The 22,094-nt window shown below is 31.8% G+C and overlaps 2 protein-coding genes and 1 non-coding gene across 3 annotated transcripts; 2 read left to right on the top strand and 1 right to left on the bottom strand.

The window, feature by feature from the left end:
• Window positions 1–2,760: 2,760 nt before the first annotated feature.
• Fkbp39 (FK506-binding protein 39kD) lies at window positions 2,761–18,902 on the bottom strand. Its single transcript, XM_072539666.1, has 7 exons — window positions 18,743–18,902; window positions 15,826–16,019; window positions 15,381–15,564; window positions 12,400–12,590; window positions 9,970–10,272; window positions 7,747–7,919; window positions 2,761–3,343 (listed from the first exon to the last, which is right to left on the bottom strand). Exons 1-7 carry the CDS (start codon window positions 18,750–18,752, stop codon window positions 3,262–3,264), a joined length of 1,137 nt encoding a protein of 378 aa, XP_072395767.1. The 5' UTR covers window positions 18,753–18,902; the 3' UTR covers window positions 2,761–3,261.
• A 357-nt stretch (window positions 18,903–19,259) lies between these two features.
• On the top strand, window positions 19,260–21,749 carry RpL7A (ribosomal protein L7A). Its single transcript, XM_072539667.1, has 6 exons — window positions 19,260–19,417; window positions 19,817–19,931; window positions 19,990–20,139; window positions 20,250–20,470; window positions 20,932–21,071; window positions 21,525–21,749. Exons 1-6 carry the CDS (start codon window positions 19,403–19,405, stop codon window positions 21,688–21,690), a joined length of 807 nt encoding a protein of 268 aa, XP_072395768.1. The 5' UTR covers window positions 19,260–19,402; the 3' UTR covers window positions 21,691–21,749.
• LOC140449269 (small nucleolar RNA SNORD36) lies at window positions 21,251–21,329 on the top strand. Its single transcript, XR_011951776.1, has one exon. It is a non-coding gene; the product is annotated as a small nucleolar RNA SNORD36 (small nucleolar RNA).
• Window positions 21,750–22,094: the final 345 nt, after the last annotated feature.

Raw genomic sequence — 22,094 nt, 5'->3', positions numbered from 1 at the left:
CACTGTGACGCGGTGCCTTGAGGAAAATATATTTGGTTATGTAGAGTGCCCTAAACTAATTATTGCCCAAGAAAACTAAAAAAGAAAATGCTTAGGACATGGAATGTGAGAACATTACTAGAAACAGGAAAATGCAGGAACTGGTAAAATAGTTAAAACAATATACAGTCCATCTAATTTACAAACCGTTGCACGTCATTATCTACGTCATAGATCGAAGTTGACATAGTTGCCAAAGTATAAAAAAATCCTGAATCCATTTTAAATCAAATAGGTCACATAATTATTATTATACTCTTTACAACGACTATTTAAATTCTTACGTGACATTTTTGAAATAAAACACTAATTTTGTTCTAAAAAGAACAGACTTTAATTAAATAGATAAAAATATTAAACAAGAGGTATTCACTTTAAAATTTAAAATAATAAAGTACAAAATGTGTCAACACCACAACTGTCAAATAAGTGATACCAATTTATGCCAAAATCTCACCTTCGTTCGATTAGTTTCATTTATACAAATTAAATGAAACATATTATTGTCTATTTCTTTAAGTTAACATTAATAGAAATCTTTAAATATTAGTTCTACGCGTATATAATAAAATATGTCTAGTGACTGTAATACCAGTGTACTCGGCAAAGTGATTCTAAAAAGAACACACCTACCGCCTAAATATTTCGTGTTGGTATCATGTGACGTCACGGGCTATGACGCCGATGACGTGCAACGGTTTGTAAATTAGATGGACTGTAATTGATTTCCGGTCCTGGCTTTAGTACTGAAATACAGCAACTAAGTCTTCTCCTAAGTATATTTTTCTCAAAAACTTAACCAAATGTTTATTGAAAATGTATATTAGTGAAACCAATATAGTCGATGTGCTCAATTGTGCTATAAATCATAACTGTGAGTAACATCTTTATAAATTATTAAACATCCATCAATATTGTATAAAGAATAAGACTTGTGTGCGCTCATAACGAGGCGCCGACCCTCGATCGGACCATAGGATGGTATCATTGTAACGAAATAGCCCATCTCCGATGCGGGGTACGTGTCACAATTCTTAGAAGGATGAATCTCGAATATACAAGTCTACTACAACGGGAAGTCTAGAGATGGACTACTCCAGATGATCCTAGAATAATACTTGGTATATATATAACACTGTTATGAGTGGAGTTAGTCGAAAAGATATTTTCGTGCTGTACACTTACAATAAATAAATATATTTATATAAATTAGAACCACTCGGTTTATTTAAATACGGTACAGTGGTGTCACGGTGTGAGATTTAAAAAATAAATGCAACAGTGACTTTTGAAAAGTATTGCTCGTTGGGAACATCTGGGTAGTTCGGTAGTGATCTTTGTAAAAAAAAAGAACATTTAAAAAGTATGTGTGTGCCTGACCAAAGATGCTGCTAGTACAACTGTCAGTAAAACAGTTGCGTGAGCAACTAGAAGAACGCGATGAAGACTGCAGCGGGTCTAAGAAGATCCTTCCAGAACGTTCTCAACAAGAATGGAGATGACCCAGAGACACTCCATTTTCAATCAGCAGAAGAAGCAGTTTTAACGAAGATCGAAGAAAGTTCTAGAAAAAATGACGAGAAATTTGAGAATGTCTTGCAAATGATCGAAGAATCTTCTAGAAAAAATGATGATAAATTCGAGAATGTTTCCAAGAGATTCGATGAAACGTCTCAAATTATTAAAGAAGTAGCTAGACAAAACGACGAGAAACTCGAAAATGTTTCTAGATTTGACGAAGTATGTAGTCAGAACAATGAGAAATTTGAAGAAGTTTCTAGAACATTCGATCAGATACAGAAAAATCTGTTTGATCAGATACGTTTTTTCTTTGGATAAAGTTTCTGACAACCTTTAAAACACTTTTCACATCTTGTCTATTAGGACCTATATTATTAGGTGTGAATGGTCAACCCCCTACAATGACACTTGTGAATCATAAATTGTAAATTTCCGACTAAAGAATCATAAATTGTAAGAAGTTTATTGCAGACGGCAGTTAAAAAGGGTATTTATTTATAGCTACGGTCGGGTCAAAACGTAAAAAAACACGTTTTTCAATCTTATTTTCTCTCGTTATAAGCAAATTTACCTCGCTATAGAGGGTTATAGTTCAATAGAAATTTCACGTTACATCTAATGTACCTCGTTATAAGCGAAAACTCGTAATAACTGTGTTCGTTATAGAGTGAGTATACTGTATAAGCAACTTCTAGGGCTATTTTTTCTTCACTGCTCGAATTTTTGTATTTTTCACAATACTGACATTATCTTTTTGGGAGAAAATAATGCATAGTTAAATTCATAATTAAAAAGTTTACGATATAAATCAATTTTTACAAATTCATCGTTCTCTTTGTCAATCAGATTTATAATCAGTGTACAGATCTTTCAATGTTTTACCCCCTATATATTTTTTGAGGTGGTAGTATATTTCTCCTTCGAAAATAGTGGCTTTCCATTGTCGGAATTGAAGAAAGGTGTTTATGAACTATGACAACATGTCATAGCGACACTAGTGAAATCTATCGGAAATTTTTGCTATTATTCTATTATTATTCTGTCAGTTTTGCAGGTCATAAATAAAGCTTTTTCAAGCCCTCTGGTTATGTAACTCAATTTTGAAAAATTTTGAGTTAAGCCACTATTGCATACGCCGACGATATTATCTAGTAGTCTGTATGGAAGCTGCTGGTTGAAAGTATAAATAAAAGTCAAATACTATTAAAAAATACATGTATTACAAAACATGGCAACATGAATATCGAGGAAATGCACTGGAAACTGATTAACTTTAACAATTTTAATAACAGATGCTTCAGCAAATTTTATATCATGTATCCTCGATATTTATGTCTGATAATTAAGTAAACTAAATAGGAAAGATACATGTAGTAATACACACTAATAATAACCGTTTAAAAGTAAACAAAATAGAGTGGAATAATAATAACAAAAGTTTAATAAGTTTCGCACCTTGTTATATATATAGTGTGCTATAAGAAACCATTACTTTTCTAGTAAAAATATGATGTCATATAATCAGAATAATTATTTTTAAATGTAAAAAATGTCTGGTGAAAATAATTTGATTCGATTTTATGCCCGCTCTGCAAAATTGGAAAAATTTCCCATTAAACTGGTCTCTTACACTAAACTATGACAGTATGAGCATGATGTAAATATTGTACAAAAAAAGTATATTCATATATCTTATGCAAATCAACGAATTTTCTTTAATTCTACTTCAAAAACGAGTGTCGAATTTCCTGGAATAGCTGGAGGGGATCCTTTAACGCCATATCTGCAAATGAAAAGTAAAATTACAAATACAACAAAAATATCGAGTAAAAATACAGTTAATAAACATTTCTGACCTTTCTTAGAAACTTAGGGGTCACTGCTATTTACATGTAGTTAATTAAGTTTGTCTAACTGATTCCTAACCGAATCTGTAACTAGTAATTGAAGACCTCAGTGCATTCAACACAAAAAATTTGAAGTTGCGCATATTTTGGTGCAGGAATCGAGCAAATCCAACGAATCTTCATTAAGTTAGCATAGAAAAGGATTTATCTGATCAACCATTACGATGTAAGAATCAGGCAAGTCCAGGAGTTATCTGATTTTAACACCGAAATGATCGCATGTAGTGGAAGATGTGGGAGTAGGGATAACGCTCACTGGTCCGGTGGTAGAGTGGTACTGGTATTTGTTTTGTTTTCAGTTTTGAAATTTTGTTAATAAGAACACGTAATTTTGTGTTTACAAGTTTTCAAGATTCGGGTAGTGAATATGCTCTGAGTGATTTGAATCAACCTAGTACTAGTCGTACATCGAATAGAAGGAAAATTAAAACAAAAAAAGCGAATAAAAGAGAAGAGAGGTAGACACCGAGTAAGAAACGAAAGTGTGTGGCAACGAAATTTGAGGAAATTGTTAAAAGCCTCTGGAACATTCACTGACTACAATAAAGCCTTCAATAGCATACATCTATGAGTTGTTCCATAAGCTCTGGTAAATTGCCAATAAAAGTAACGAAACCAGACAAATAAATAAACGAAGAGGTTGGGCAGCATTTGGAAGAGTTTATTCCTTTAGTATTACAAAAATTAAAGAAAAAAGGAATAGGAAGCAAGTCGTACCTGAGGTACCATACAGAAGCCAGACATAGACATGTAGCAGGGAGATTGACAGAATAAATAATACTTGAATACTTGAAATTTCAAGAAATTTAAACTAAAATTGAGAAAGCCTGGATATAATGAAAGATATGAGCATGGAACAAAGAGATTAGATGTTAAATAACCTTATTCTTCCGCCTCCTTCTTGTATGTAGGCTTTAAAACCTGTTTCTTCTTCAATATTAGGCTTCTAAATTTTTTAAATTATCGCACCTCTTTTTCTTAGTCTGTCAATACTTTTTTTCGTCCATTTGGTGAGTTGTCTCGTGCTATTCATATGATATGTTATGTGTATACCATTAACTGTACATAGATACAGATTGAACGAATTTAAAACGGAACATACAATTTAATATATGTCTGTTTGAACTGCATTTGAAATAGTGGACCAATATAAAACTTGGACAAAAATAAATCCATACCTGGTGATAGACATTGTATAAAATATCGTTCAACTATCTGTCTCCTTTAAAGGAAAGAGGAGCTTGCCTAATAGTCGGAGAGATAGAGCCGAAATTTTGAACTGATCAGTAATATGACATTTCTCTATTGGAATATATTCATTGTAACTGGGTTAAGACTTTGCCTTACAGGCGGACGCCCCTCGTGGTACAGGGGGTGGCTATACAGGGATGAAGTTGTAATTTTTTTCGGAAAAATTAACGATCGATAATATGGCTGAAAATTTGCCCAGAGTAAGATCTTGGTATAACTAGACGAAATCCCAAAGGGCGGACGCGAGAGTGGATACATAAGGGGTGGCGGACAGGGATGAAATTGCAATTTTTTGGGGAAAAATTAACGATAAGTAATATGTCCGCAATTTTCATGGCTCATTATTTAGCCCCTAAAAACTCTAAATCCAAAAGAGCGGACAGCTGGGTTGGTACAGAGAGAGATAAAACGGGGTCAAATGTACCACTTGCCTGTGCATTTTAGGTCTCGGTAACAATTTTCAAACTGATTTTATTATGACATTTTTATACCGATTGATTTGAAAATTTGTATGCTCACTTCTGTTACTATTCTGAAAAGCGTCAAGTAGAGTTTTCCTCAAAATTTTCCAAAAAAATTTCCGTAAATGAAAATTTTCGTAATTTTTTGAGGTAAAATCTAATTTGTAGAATCCTTTCGATTTTCTGTCAGTTATACCATGATTTTTTTCCAAAAATTTTCAAATGATTTCGTCCGCCTGTAAGGCAAAGTCTTGACCCAGTTACAATGAATATATTCCAATAGAGAAATGTCATATTACTGATCAGTTCAAAATTTCGGCTCTATCTCTTGGACTATAAGGAAGCGATAAGTGGTTTGACAGCATAATAACTGCTTGTGTAGTCTAGTTTTCACAGTGATTCTAGGGTACCTATTTGGGTGGAGTTTTGACTTGTTCTTGAATGAATTCAGAATCCAGCAGCCCGCTGAAGTATTGGATTTTTATAATATAATTATTTGACAACCTTTTGTTGGCCAACCACCTAGAGCGGAGTTGAGCCGAAATACATTGATTTCGTATGTTCCGTTTTAAATTCGTTCAATCTGTATATGGAACCTACAGACCTTGACTCAGAAAGACTAATTGTATCTACAGTTTAATCTTAACTCATAAAGACTAATTGTAGAGTTGTACTAGACAGATGACAACTTCATGGTCTATCAGGGCATTGATTTTGTAGTGAATAATAGATATAAATAATCATCAAAAACAATGGAATCTTGAGGAAAATATGTGATGAAATTAAAGACTTCACATATTCAAACAAATTCAATACAAATAAACTAACAAACACAGTGAGATTAAGAACAATATAAATATACCACAATATTCACGTTTACAAAAGGTTATGGATCGAAATAAGTAGCTCAACCAAAACAGGTACTGAAAGCCGGAAGTGATTAAATACATCTTAACTAATGGGATGAATAAGACTGAATAAGTCCAATTAAATATGCACCGTACAACTGAGCGCATAACACACACTCTCACACACGTACATACAGTAATAGCAATGAATTATTACAAATAATCACTTCACAATAAGATAAATACATAGTATAGCAGCAATTATTATTACAGAAAACTCAAAAAATTGTGGAAACTAACAGGTAATTGCAAATTTCAACTATATCATCCATTGGTATTTATACAACAAAATTTAATGTGACTGGAAGTATATTTTTTATCGAATAGGATCGATGAGTAATATTTATTAGAAATAACTCAACATAGCTATATATACAGTTAGTTATTTGTATGTGATGTGTTTTTTGCCAAATTAAGACTATTCAGCATTCAAAAAAGAACACATCAAGTTATTTGTGTCGCATATTTGTCCCCCCAACCTGACATTAAATCTCAGATCAGGTCTACTAATATGCTAATATAATAAAGGGAAAATACAATAAAAAAATGTGTTTAATATTTTTCCTTTTTTATTGTTATGTCTAAGAGATTACTATTTTAATGGGATTCAGCCACAATTGTGGCTTATTACCATTAAAATATTAATTACTTTAAAATTCCACAAGAAAATAGCTCAGAACAATATTAAGAAACCGTTATGGACCCAGCGTTATTCAAAATTTTCGGAAATTGGAAATTCTTTGCAAAGAACTGGCACATTGTCAAAATTCAATCAAATTTTTACAAAGCTGTAGAGACAACCCTCAATTGTGGCTTATTCCCATTAAAATGGTAATTTAAAATGCCACAAGAAAATAGATTCAGAACAATATTATGTCTAAGAAGTTAATTTTCTTTAACCAAAATACATGTGTATTTTCCATTTATGACGATTTTTCTTGAATGTAACATAACTTACGCAAAATACACAATTGACTCTTAACTGAACTAATTGAACTAACCAAATCTGAGATGTAACACCTTATCTTATGCAAAATGTATTGTAGATAAAGCAATAACCTGAGCTAAAGAGAGAAAATACCTGAAAAAAATCTAAAGCAGTATGTTATAAAATAAAAGTAGATTGTGTTGCTCATTTGATACAGCTATTCGAAATAAGAGTTTCCCTCACATCTTTCAACAAAGCAAATTTACTCACAAACGCAGTGCAATTAAAAATAATATAAAGAGCCGACAACATTAAAACTTTACAAACGGCTATGGATCGAAATAAATAGCTCATCCCACATATAACTACCAGAAACTTTGGGAAATTGTCCTCAATAACAAAGATATCGAAGCTTGACGTAAGATGGTCTATAAAACAAAACATAGTTAATGTAGTTCAAAAGTAAATGTGTTTTTCTAATTTGCCTTGAATTGCAAATAAAAACTTATACTTTCATAAGTTTCTCCCACACAACTTTTAAAGCTAAATCTAAATGACTTATCCTTAGACTCAAAGGTAGAGTTGTATATTAATTTTCACTTCAATTAAAAAAAAACTTGTTATAGTACGAGGTCATGCATAAAATAAATCAGCAAATATTTTACTTATTTAACCATATCTGAAGTGCCAAACTAATATCGATTTGATTTTAATAGCAAATAGAAACTTACGCCATGTGGGGTGGACAAGTAATTCGCCTCTTTCCTCCAAGTTTCATTCCTACTAGGCCCACATCCCATCCTTTTATGACTTCACCAGAACCTAATTTAAAACCAAAACCTTGACCTTGCTTATGTGAATCAAAAACCTTGTTGTTGGTCTTCAGTCTTCCTTCATAGTATACCTAAAAGCAAAAAAAATTATTATAACAATAGTCTTATTAATCATAAGTGAGATGAAGTCTATGTGAGAAGGTATAATGCACGGTCTGAGATTATTAGAAAAAACAACAAATGTTGCATTCAAACAAAACATAATAACTACAAAAATTGTTGAAAATTTTGTCCATTCAAGTTTAAACCCCTAAATATTGTAAAAACATCTACCAAAACAACAAAGCTGTAGTCAGTATAGATGGACAACTTACAAAACATATAGAAATAGGCAGCGGCATAAGACAAGGGGGACACATTAAGCACTATGCTCTTCAATTTAATCATGCATGAAATCATCAAAAGCGGTAACAAATGAACAGGATACAGAATGGGAAACAAAGAAGTAAAAATACTCTGTTACACAGACGATGCAATATTGATAGCCCAAGATGAAGATAGTCTGAAAAGACTGGTCCACAGATTTAACATTAACATTTAGCAAAAGAATTTAATATGACAATCTGATCTCAGAAAACTAAAACAATAGTAATCAGCAAAAAACCAATGAGATGTAAAATAGAAATTGATGGCATCAGTATTGAACAAGTAATGGATAAAAAATACCTTGGAATTACACTCTCCAGCTATGGAGACCTGGACGAAGTGAGAGATCAGGTACAAAAAGCAAATAGACTGGCAGGATGCTTTAGTAACACTATATAGCGAAAGAGACACATTAACACTGAGATGAAGTCAAGAATTTATAAAGCTAGTGTAAGGCCAATAATGACATATGCCTCAGAAACAAGACCCAACACAGCTGCAACACAAAGGCTACTGGAAACAGCAGAGATGATAGTACTGAGAAGAATTACAGGAAATATGCTGAGAGATCGAAAGAGAAGTGAAGACATTAGAAGAAAATGTAACATACAGTGTATAAATGAATGGACACAAAATAGAAAACTAGAATGGAATAGCCACATCAACAGAATGGGGGAGACCCGTGTCGTCAAAATACCAAGAGATAAGTCACCAATCGACTGAAGAAGTGCGTTTCTTCTACCTACTACCATCCGTTAACGAACAAGCAGAATTGTTTATAAAGAGGAAGAAGAGAAGAAGTCTAAACACACACAAACAATATCTGAAAAAAACAGAACAACACGTTTTTGAAGTGAATACTTCTTAGTGATCGGTATGATATTTGCACAGGCAGCTGTCTCCCGTTCAATATCAATTTAAAGAATTAGATCTTCATCATATGAAAGCTTTTCTACCTTATATCAAAGGCGTCACTGAAAAAATTGATAAAATTCTCAAATCAAAGAGAATATGACAATAATTACCCCTCACCAAAAACTTTCATCTTTTGTCTGATCCGTCAAAGACAACATCTCAAACTAACAACACATGAGTTTATGAAATTAGTCCTTACATAGGCCAAACAAATCGAAAAATCCAAAATAGAATCTATGAACATTCCAATATAAACCATATCTCTATAAACCAACAATTATCAGAGAAGCTATTGAGATCGACAAACGGCCTAACTGTCTCAATAAAAGAGGTGGCGGCAGCCGGTTACCTTCAACATGGAGACCTCTCCTCATTCATAACAGATCATCGTCCGCTCAGTCCATCAATCCAGTTCCCGCCATCAAGAATATTCACGCAATTTTCCGCCCAAAAGCCATGTCAGTGAACCATGTCAATTGCCAAATTAAAGAATCAGTAGTAAACTTTGTAGTAATGAAGTTATCTGGGGCTCAGGAGATTGCGACTCTGGATGAAGATTTCAGAGCGGAAGCCGAAAGATAGGTGTTCTCAAATCAGATGTAGTTCAACCCGGAATCTAGGTAAGTTTGATATTAATGTTTCGAGTAATATTAGTCTTGGAACATATACACGTAAAATAGAAGAATATTTTAGCCTCTTGTCTCCTGCTGTATTTATGAGAATGTTCATGAATGTTATACCATTTTTTATAATAGTTAATACTAAATAATAATGGAAAATACCACATATAACTATGCTAATTATTATAATGTACCATAAACTACAAATAAAGTGACTTACAGTAATATATCTGCCACTTTTAGCTGGTGGACCTTGTCCTTCCTTTAAATCCTCTATAATCATTCCACCTTGAACAACCTTCTTTGGTGAATCTTTTTTGGGTGACTGGCTTTCTTTAGTCGGTGAACTTTTTTCTTCCTTATTTTGCTGTTTTTTGTTTTTCTTATCTTTCTGTTTTGGTGCGGGTTGTTCTTGTTTTTTAACATGACCGTTGAGTTTTGGTTTTTTTGTGTCTTCTACTTCTTCTTCGCTATCATCATCACTTTCCCATTGTTCTTGATCATCATCATCGCCAGAGTCATCCTGAAAAAAAAGCAAAACAAAAAAGTAAATAAATCTATTTAACGTTGTTAAACGTTAACGTCGTTATTATTTTTGGGTTATATTATTTTGGGAATTATTTAACTAGATTGTAAATTTCAAAAGGGGACGATGAACCTCATAACTTTCCACACTGCGACTTTAACAGTTCTTTTCTATGTAGCCTACATCTATTTTTGGCCCAATTTTAGGCTTCTAAGAAAGTCTATTAGTCTAAGTCTATTAAGTAAGCCAGTACCATAGCCACCACAATAACTGTGATTACCCTTAGTTCAGTCTTTTGAAACTTTAAGAGTGTTTTTATGTAGCGAATAAAAGGTTATAATAACCTTTTTGCTTACCTTCGATCTGGAATGTTTACCTAGTAGCCTACATAAGATCCTATTGAAATTTTCGGATATTCTTCACCCTAGGTTTTTTGTCAGCGCAGAATGGCATCAGTCTGATAAAAAGAGTAGTAGCTCCCTTAACAAGACTATCAGCAATTTCATTACCAACAATTGCTTTATGTCCTGACACCCAAAAAGTTACATTGTTATGACCTGCTAAGAGACTGTTTGCAGTTCCAATCTATTACTAATTCTAATGACTGAGGAAATAACTATTTTGGTTCAATTGAGACGTTTTAAAAAACTTTTGTTTTATTACGATTTATTAAAAATTCTTCTTTCAAACACCACACAGTTACACACCTTGCATGTGAACAATAATATTGGAATACTTATCTCACCACTGTAAATAAATCGTCTGCACAACCTAGAGCATGAGATCCTCCTCTTTTGAGCTTTGTTAAAAGATCGTCAACCACATTAGAGGTAATAAGATTCATCCTTGAAGACAATCTTTGCTGCTCTTATAGTGGTTGACTAACCTCCTAGCTAAGTAGTAGGTAATTATATTCCTATACTATAAATCCTCAATTTAGAAGAGTGATTTCTGATTTTTAAGGATCTTTCCCTTTGTGTCGAGAAAGACCACAAAAGTGATTAAGGCAGATGAGAAAAACTTTTAAAACTGCGAAATCGAAAGTGGCAGCTTGACTTTTAGGCGTAATATAAAAGCAGACCAACATGCGGGGCATTATTTAGATGTATAGCAATCGGCCTACCTAAGAGGGAAACGCTCTGAAATAAAATCCTGGTCTTCCAAGATTGTGTGTCAGATCTTCAGTACTCTGGAGCACTGATACAACCGCAAGTTGCCAATTTCCGACACAGCATGTACTAATGAATAATAGGGAATGTTCTATTTATATGTAGAACAATAATTCAGGTGTGAATAACGTTCACGTTATTATGACTGTTGATATGACACACATGCACACACAATGAATTATTATAATTAATTACTATACAATTAAAAAACTGAATGTGATTAAAGCACTTCTTACAGAAAACTCAAAAATATGTGGAAATTACCACCTATAGTTGAAAAAAACGCTCCTTGCTAGACCCAGAACAAGATTCCTTGTTAACATCGATTAAGTCATGAGAAATATGGGAATTCATGCTTGACGAAGGCCCACACAGAGTTATAAAGCCAGAATGATGATGATGAATTGAAAATTTCAATTATTCCTCGCTAGTAGCATTTAATACAATAAAATTTAGACTAAGCTCAACACACTAAATAAGTTAGATATTTGTATGTGATGTGTTTTCTGCCAATTTAATACCATTTAGCATTCAAAAACAAACACGTCAAATTATTTGTGTTGCATATTTGTCCCCCCAACCTGACACTAAATCTCAGATCGGGTCTACTAATATGCTATTATATGTAAAAATGTTATATTTTAAAAATTTTATTTTGATAATGTGTTATTTACGCCTAATTTGATGTTCCTTAATTAAAATAAATGTAAATATACATTTGTCTTTCCCAATTATGAAGATTTTTCTTGCATGTAACAGAACTTACACAACAAACACAGCTACACATGCACACCTACATCATGCTAAGTAGTGAGTCACACAACAACTGAATCATTATACAGAAAGAATCAAGACTATTGCGCTCTCCAATTAGGAGGTGTAACAGAAGGTTAGAAGGAAGTTATGGGGTTCAGATTGTACGATTTTTACGAATTGAACTAAAATTAAAGATTACCTCCCCCTCTTCTTCTTCTTCACCTCCATCGCCACTTTCTTCCTCCTCCTCATTTTCTTCTCCATTGAAGGATTCATCATCATCGTCACTATCCAAGGTATTTTCTAGGAGATCATTCATGTCCATGTCGCTATCATCATCCTCGTCTGATTCCTCTTGTTTCTGTTCCTTTTTTTGTTTCTTCGGAGAAGCTGTAAAAATTCATAAATATATCAAATAAAAAAATATATATGCGAATTATTATTATTCGCTATTTGAAATTATTCATGGAAAACAGGCCCTATATTCACAAGAAATAACTAGGCGGATGATGTTTTCGTAGTAAAGTTCATTTACAATATCAAAGTCTATCAAAGTCTTTCCACACATTCTATTTTGTGTGTATTTGTCCCATAAGAAGTTGGGAATATTGATTTTTTAATTGTTTAAAGAGTAAATAAGGACTTTTGGATATGAACACTTATTCTGTGCGATTGGTATTATTTGTTGTTCGTGAATTTGTTAGGTAAGAATATCAAATTGGCAGATGACTTGAAATTTTGGAAAGTTATAGACAGTTTAAAAGATCAAGCCTTGCTACAAGATGACTTAGACTACAAAATTGGTGCAATCAGAACAAACTCCACTTAAATGTAAATAAATGTTGTTTTATAAGTTTTTCTCGTAAAGTCAATAGAATTGGAAAAAACTATACTATTAATAATCAGCCACTGAATTACGTTTCTTCTATTCGGGATTTGGGTGTTATTTTCGATGAGAAGCTTACTTTCTGTGACCACATAAACTCTATTTCAATAAAGGCATCTAAACTTCTTGATTTCGTTAGTGTATTGTTGCTTAGTTAGAACTATTTTGGAATACTGTTCAGTTATTTGGTCACTCTATTTTCAGAACAATATTGATACCATAGAAAGAGTCCAGCATAAATTTTTGAGGCACTGTGCTTACCATGTCCACACTGCTATTGAAAATCATGATTATTTCCGTATCAAACAACAATTATCTTTACCCTCACTCAAGAACCGTGTGACATGTCAGGAGCTATATTTATATATAAGATCATACATGGATTTATTGATTGTCCAAACCTGTTAAGCTAGATTAACTTTAATGTTCCCCATCAAGCTCTATGGTACCACAATGTTTTCAATATTCCTTTCCCCAGAACAACCTATGGTATTCACAACCCATTGGGTAGATACATGGGGCTATTAAATGATCGCGATTTTGATATTTTCAATATAACTTCAACTCAGTTAAAAAGATCTCTTGCTTTGTGATATGTATATTGGGATTGTTGAATTTTGTTCTTTTTATACTTTGTTTTTTTTTTAGTATGTCTAGTACGATTTTTAGTCTCATTTTTTTAAAACTTTTTAATATTGATTTTTTATTATAAGGAATTTCAAGTTTTGAATCCTAACTGTGATATTGTATGCTTATTGTAATTTAAACTGTTAATGGTGTTATCCCGTGTATTAAATAAATAAATAAAATTATTAGGATATTTACTCTTAATAATTTGATATTATTATATATTATATATTTGATGTTCATGTTTTAAGGTTATGTTATTGTTTGATTAAAACTTTAATTATTTTTTTTTGCTGATATATTTTATAAAGACATAGCAGGGTTCAAAAGCCGCAGTAAGTATAGATGGAGAACAGTCTCCCCTGTTTGACATCAACATGGTGGTGAGACAGGGAGACACACTTGCAACCATGCTGTTCAACCTAGTTCTTGAAGCAATCATCACAAAAACCAATGACTGAAATGAATTGTTGCAGCAACTCTTACAGAAAATTAAAAATTTGTGAAATTACCATCTTTAACTGAAAATGTCAACTATTCCACAAACTGGATGTAACTGTTGTAATAAACTTTAAACGGCAACCTGAATTATAAATAGTTATTTGTATGTGATGTGTTTTGTGCCAAATTAAGACTATTCAGCATTCAAAAACGAACACATCAAGTTATTTGTGTTGCATAATTGTCCCCCCAACCTGACATTAAATCTCAGAACAGGTCTACTAATATGCTAATATATTAAGGAAAAATGTATTTTTTTACTCCCAATAACCATTATACTATAACAATTTTCAACTGAAGGTGACTCATCTACAAATTGAACTTAGAGCTAACGGCAACAATGTTAAATGTCAGAAGTACATTCTTACCAGCATGTATCGGGGTCATTTTTATTGTGTATATTGGCTTCACAAATGTGGATACGTGAAAAGTGAGAAGGTTCTGTAAAATTTGCCCCCGTAACAATATACCTTCTGCATATCAGTGTGATTCACACTGCGAATAGTTGAACAAGTTCGTTGAATACTTTGACACATTGGTAAACTTATCAACACTTCGCTGATCTATATATTTACAGGTTTCGAAAGAGTGGGAATGGGAGAAATAGTTTATTTGTTTGGTTTCTTCATCATCAAGCGTCCATATCTGCATAGGCATGGTGTGTTCTGTTTCTTGTGGATGTGAATTTGTTTTATCTTTATTAAATAGACTGTATTATGTTTATTAACTTTAAAATAGTTTTTGAGGTAAGTAAACAACAGACCAATAGCAGAATAATATGATTGATGTTTATTCTTTTTATAGCATTAAGATGGATGCCATAGCAGGTCCAAGTAATGTACAAAGAAAGCAGAAGTTTATGTCGTTAGAAGAGATCTTAAATTTAATTTTTACTTAATTACTTATGTGTTTAAACAAATAATAAATAATTAAAATATTATTTTGGTACAGGTGGTTGCTTTAAGTGTGATGTTGTCAATGAATCACCTTCAATTACAAATTGTTATAGTATATATTCTTTTTTTAGATTATATAATATTGCACATACAAAGTAGCTCCATAATTTTAACCAACTTTTTTTATAGTTCCCATTTTACTCAAATTGACAAACAACCATCTAAAATATTTTCAATTTATATTCTATCTTTTGTATGTATGAGACTTACGCCCATTTATCTCTTGTTTATTCCGTTTTTTATTCTTCTTCTTGACTTCTTTCTCCATAATTTCTTCTTCAACTTCCTCCTCTTCTTCCTCTTCTCCTAAGAGATCATTAGATTCTTCAATGAAATAACCTGTTAGATGTATGTGACACTTTCCATTTGTGGTTAATGCTATTTCATCTCCGACCTACAAGAGAATAAAAACAATGTAATTTTTTTTTAATAAAAATCATATTAGATAAGTATACTAAGTGTTGTTTTGTTGTTTTGTTTCATTATATCTAGTCAGTTTAATTAAACCTGAATTTTGAAATTATGCCTCATTTGGTTAACAAAAGCTCTAAATATATCAGAATGCGTTCTTTGGCTGAAAATTTATAAAAATTATCCACAAATTAAGTAATAAATTCGTCTCTTATGGAGTTTTGATTTGAATGTAACTCATTACCTCAAAATTTAAATCCAAAGCGCATTGTAAGGCAGTTTTACTAAGAGTACATAAAAGATAGTTTCTTCCTTCAAAACTGCACATAACTTGGGCTGGTTCATCCGATGATGTACCTACATCTAGTGCTGCCATTGAAATGTGGAATGCTTTCTTGACAACATGTAAGTACCGCCTTTGCGGCTCCATAATAAGACCTAAAATATTTAAAAATTTATGTAATTATTAATTGAAGTTTTTTACTGTGAAGTATCAGATTATATACTATAAAATAAACCACTAGTTTTGGACTCTGGTTAGATACTAGTATTATAATAGAAATCGATAGAAGAGACTCACAGGCAGTATCAGTAGGAATAGTACTAGTAAGGAGCAATAGAGCTGCTGCATGGGTAGCATGTGCTACCCATGCAGCATAAAGACAGTGCAACCTGTATCCAGGCAAAGCAAAACCAAAAGAAGACTTGGCGACTAAGAGCATAGGCACAAAATTTCGGGCCAATACTTTTTAAATGCATTCATTTTTTTCGAATCCTGAGAAAACTAATAAATATTTTTGAAAAATTTAAACGCAGAATGAAAGATTACATTATTACCGAGGGTCAAAAGTCCGTTAGAATAAACAAAAAGTTTCTGTTGAACGAGATATTTGAAATTAAAAATCACACTAAATTCTTTCTTCTTTTTCACCCCTGTAACTTACTAAAATAAACATTATAAAAGTTTTCAGGGACTTTCGGCCCTCGGAAATAATGTAATCTTTCATTCTGCGTTTAAATTTTTCAAAAATATTTATTAGTTTTCTCAGGATTCGAAAAAAATGAATGCATTTAAAAAGCATTGGCCTGAAATTTTGCGCCTACGCTCTTAAAAAACCTATTGAAATGTAAGAATCCTATAAAATGTAAGAATACTCAAACAGTGTGAGCGCAGGAACCTGAACCGAAGCAATGGAAGACAGTAGAAAAAGAAGAAAAAATCTACTGGAAATAACTCCAGTCAAAAAAATACGAACTAAAAAAAAACAAAGCATGGAATACAAGCATACAAAACTTTTTAAGAATTAATACAATGAAGAAAACTCATGAAACATATTAAAACAGATGAGGAATAGAACAGGCTGAACAAAGATATAAATATACTACACATATGAAAATAAAATTCAGTCAAGGACTGAACTTGACATAATATGTGAAGAGAATAAGGCTCTTAACTAAATATGATGATAAGGCTCATCAACAAAAAGAATGACCAGATATACTCTCTGTGAACAAAATATAAGGAGTTGAATGAAGACTGTTACAAAATATCACAACACGTTATTAGCATAGAATGAACAATTTACTGTGAATACCACATGTAGAATTATCCAGACCAAGTATAAGTTCACTGAAGTGTCTTCAGAAAAAAGTCAGCGCAAACCTCATAATAATAACAAGTAACAACCCACCATAAATTTGAAAAACAATCCTGTCAAGGCAGTTATTGAGGGACTGCCTTCAAACGAAAGACGCTGCAGAGATAAAAGCAATTGAATAACTAAACATTCACCTAATCACCATCAAAAATATGAAATCAAGATTTCACAAAATCCATCTCCCAAGTATCGTGAGTTGAAAAATGGGACCATAAGTGACCACATTAATGCACCCACAGTGACAATTGAATATCTAAACAGACTGAAACAACCAATGCAGTACTATAATTGTCAGCTATTTCAATACACAAGCAGCAGATGTTACACCCTCACAAAAATAAGTAAAATGGGCCAGCAATCAACGAACTATGTATATGTTAAGGTTAAAACACAAATATCAGGTAATACTAGAAATACATGGATGGAGTTAGAATTATCCAAGCAGGATGAAGCTACATACTTGTGAATATTGCATTGCATTCTGGATTTATCCAGTCAATAATATATTATCCTGTTTAAATAAGTACCTGTTTCTAATTTAGAGTAAAAATGAATATGATTTTTATCGCTTTTTTTGTTATATCAAATTCCCAATGCTTAGTTATATCTTTTGGACAATTATTCTATATTACATTCTAATAAAGAAGAAAGCAAATAAAAGTTTATGTAAGTAATGTTAATTAATTATAGCAACCAACAAAGTTGTCAAGGCCAGAATGACCACCAACATTCAGAACTGACAGGCACCCTAAGAAGAAGATATTTTGTAACCCTATACTATTTTTTAAACCAGGATATTCAGCCTCCCTATGATTTATCTCGATTTGTAAAATAGCCTAAATATGCATATTTAGAAGAATCAATTCCTTGTTAAGATATTGTTATGTTAATTTAGCAGGGCAATACATGATTTTATTTATATGTATATGCATCCACTGTATACTGTACAAGTTCTGATTAGTCTCTTTTGCTGTTTGGGTAGTTTTTTTCCCGATACACCTAATTTGTTCAGGACCAACATTTTACAAACATGGATCTGATTGGAATCTAGTTGCTAAGTAATATCGGATCAATCTTGTTGAAGCGGCACGATATGTATGTAACTTGTTTAATAAACTTTCATTTGCTTAACACAACATTAACAAGGAAATTACAAAAAATGTAGCAAGCTATTTAACACAAAATACATGTAACTATAAGCTTTTTATATAGTTCTAAAGTGGAAACAAGTACTAAATAGACTAAGAGATTATTTTATATAGTTCTAAAGTGGAAACAAGGTACTAAGCAGACTAAAAGATTAGAAAACAAATATTAGTTTAGTTAAACACCAATAAAACGATTTTACATTTTTTTACAAATAATAAAGAAATTAAAACTATTCTCAACTCGTAAAATATATTATAATTCATGATAGAAATAAAGCTTGGTGTTTTAGAAACAATGAATAATTCAACACGTGGTATTTTGAAATATAGAACAAATAAAATTAGATCTACTTACCCCAAAACATTTTGATACTTTATTATAAAGTCTAATGAAGTAAAAAGTAATATTTGGTTTATTAACGTAGTCACGATCTATTCCCCCTAGCAAATTTTGAAGTATGAAAAAAATTTCAACGGATTTTAGTCGTGGGAAAATAAGAAAAGGTTATAAAATTCTTCTTTTTTATTTTGGAAATTTATGTTGGCGGAAAAGTACCAATATAATATCACTAAAATCACTATATAGCAGACCTTATACAAACTCAAAAAATTCAAAAGCCATTTACATTTAAAATAATATATGGAATATGCAAAAACTTTCTATAATTTTAGGCAGTTTTTATTGCGAATTATATTTTTTTATTAGTCTTTCTAACATTCCTTTATATCGATCTATCCAAATTATTTTATTAAAGATATCAATTATTTATAAAGATCTCTACAATAAATTTTATTTAAATTGAACTGTATGTTTGCCTGAATTTCTTTGAATATTTATTGAATATTATGTTTTACAATTCAAAATCCAATCAGTAACTGATCAAACTGTTGGTCAGATTGTTTCTCTACGCTTGCGCTCTTTTTCCACTGACAGCTACTCCGAAGTGAGGTTGTCTGTGGTGTACAATTAATTTTTTTAATATATTAAACATCCTTTGAGGATTTATTTTCCAAAATGGTCCAAAAGAAAGTACGTATTTTCCACATGATTGGTTATTTCATATTTATTCTTATAAGTTTATATATACTTGTTAAATACATAATTAAGATGACAGGTTACCAAATGTTTTGATTAGTTTTTGGACCAAGTGCTGTTTTCAACAAATATTTGAGTGCATTCAGTACCTGCATTTGAAATAGCTTTATTAAAATCTACTTATTTTTTTAATATTTAGTGTTTTTGTGTATTTGGTAATTCTTCAGAATATTGATTTGAGGTTATGTCTTAATACCATGATGATACCAGTATTTGCTATCAGAAGTTTCTTGAAGATAACTTTTCTACCACCATAGATTGCCTGAAGTATATTTTTTATATTTAGTGGTGTGCATAAATATTATCTACATATTTACGAGCTGTTTGTTTTAGCCTAAGAAGAAGGTAGGAAAGAAAGTAGCTGCAGCTCCTCTTGCAGTCAAAAAAGTTGAACAGAAAAAAGAAGTTAACCCACTTTTTGAAAAGAGGCCTAGAAATTTTGGAATTGGTATGTAATTTTATTTAAAAACATCTATATTTTGTAACCCTGTACTATTATTTTTTAGGCCAGGATATTCAGCCTCCCCGTGATTTATCTCGATTTGTAAAATGGCCAAAATACATTCGTATTCAGAGACAAAAAGCTGTACTGCAAAAGAGATTGAAGGTTCCACCACCAATTAACCAATTTTCTCAAACTATTGACAAACAAACAGGTACTGCATACCATACATTTTCATTAAATTTTGCAGTTTTATTAACAATATATGGGTCGTTTTTAATTGTTTTCAATATTTTGATTTTATTTTTTCTACTTTTTTTACAGCCACCCAATTATTTAAAGTCTTGGAAAAATACAGGCCTGAGACAGCCCTTCAAAAGAAAAATAGGTTAAAGGCTAAGGCTGAAGCTAAGGTTGCCAAAAAAGAAGAGGCACCTGCTAAGAAACCAAACACATTGAAGGCTGGTGCCAATACAGTTACTAAGTTGATTGAACAGAAAAAAGCCCAATTGGTTGTTATTGCACATGATGTTGACCCAATTGAGGTAAGAAAATTAAAAAATCTATTATTTTGTCCAGAAAGGTTGTTTGAAATATTTAATTTGTTTTTATCATAAATTTTGTTTTATTAAATTCACTAGTGATAGATCAGTTCAAATCTATTTTATTAATACATTAAAAAAATTGAAAAGAAGAACAAATTCTGTCAATTAGAATGTGGATGGATCAAATTGATGTTTATATTTGTTTCTATATCCTCATAATGTAGGATATAAATAGAATGTTGTAGATTAAAACACTAAATAGATATGAACACCTGATTGATGCAAAGTTGAGGTGTGAATTTTCAATTACATATATGATGCTCTTGAATTTCTTCACCTGACCTATTTCTTCAAAAAGAAATATTGTTAAAATGAAGACATGACATATACTGATCTAAAACAGTATAAATGTTTGTATTACTTACTTAAATCGGATATATGAATTGCATTTTATGTTTCAGTTGGTTCTGTTTCTACCAGCCCTTTGCAGGAAAATGGGTGTTCCATACTGCATAGTTAAAGGTAAAGCAAGACTTGGACTTCTTGTAAGGCGCAAGACTTGTTCAGCTGTAGCTCTTACACAAGTTGACTCTGGAGACAGGTAGGTTTACATTTATCATACATTTCAGTAAAACAGTAACAAACAGTGTACTACAACTGGATAAATCAGATTTCATCTCTCTCATATGTTGTTTTTTGCAGATGTTAGTTTTAAAACATATAATTATAACTTGTTAAATTGTGAATAACTTCTTCAAAATGAGATTTTGAGTTAACAATTAGCTATGATGCTTTGAATTTCTTCACCTGAGCTCTCAAATGAGACATTTTAAAATGAAGAACCTTGACTCTGAGCTAAACTTAAAAAATATATATTGTGTAATTTGTTTAAACAGAAATAAGTTTCTTAAAATGAAATCATGAAGGTTATGCATATAAAATTCTCCCTATGTTTGTGAGGAGATCTAGGTTGAAATACTGTTTAATCTTAAAGTCCAATCATTCTAAAAAATATTAAATACTGTTACCAAAATTATATTTGTTTTGTTTTTAGGTCCAACTTTAACAAACTTTTGGAAGTAATTAAAACTAACTTCAATGACCGTGTTGATGAAATCAGGAGGCACTGGGGTGGTGGTTTGCTTGGATCCAAATCTGCTGCTCGTATTGCTAAGTTAGAGAGAGCCAAGGCTAAAGAATTGGCTCAGAAACAAGGTTAAGAGAGGAAGATTTTCTTGTTTTAATAACAGGACTTTGTAATAAATAAATTTATTAAGTTTATTGTGTTTTATTGAGAATGTTTATCCCTTTACAGTTTAGCCTTTGGGTCTGCCACTTCAACTCCATCCAGATGGTTAGGTACTTACACTCCTACCATGAACATCTGTTTTTTGTTGAGTCTAATGTACTGTCTTTTATGATGCCTTTAATGGGATCCCTCTTTAGTGTGGCATATTGTAAATTTGACTATACCTCAGTATGGCTACAGACTTCAAAAATACTTTTCCATTCATTCATTTGTCATAAGTATAAAAATATATATCTTTTACAAAACTAGTAATGACTTCAAAAATCTACAATCAGCACACACTTTATGTGCAGCAAAATTACAAGAAATATTTTA

Source organism: Diabrotica undecimpunctata, chromosome 8 (genome assembly GCF_040954645.1).
Source record: "Diabrotica undecimpunctata isolate CICGRU chromosome 8, icDiaUnde3, whole genome shotgun sequence".
In the NCBI taxonomy this organism is placed as follows: Eukaryota; Metazoa; Arthropoda; class Insecta; order Coleoptera; family Chrysomelidae; genus Diabrotica; species Diabrotica undecimpunctata.
This window is presented reverse-complemented; position numbering and strand designations above follow the sequence as displayed.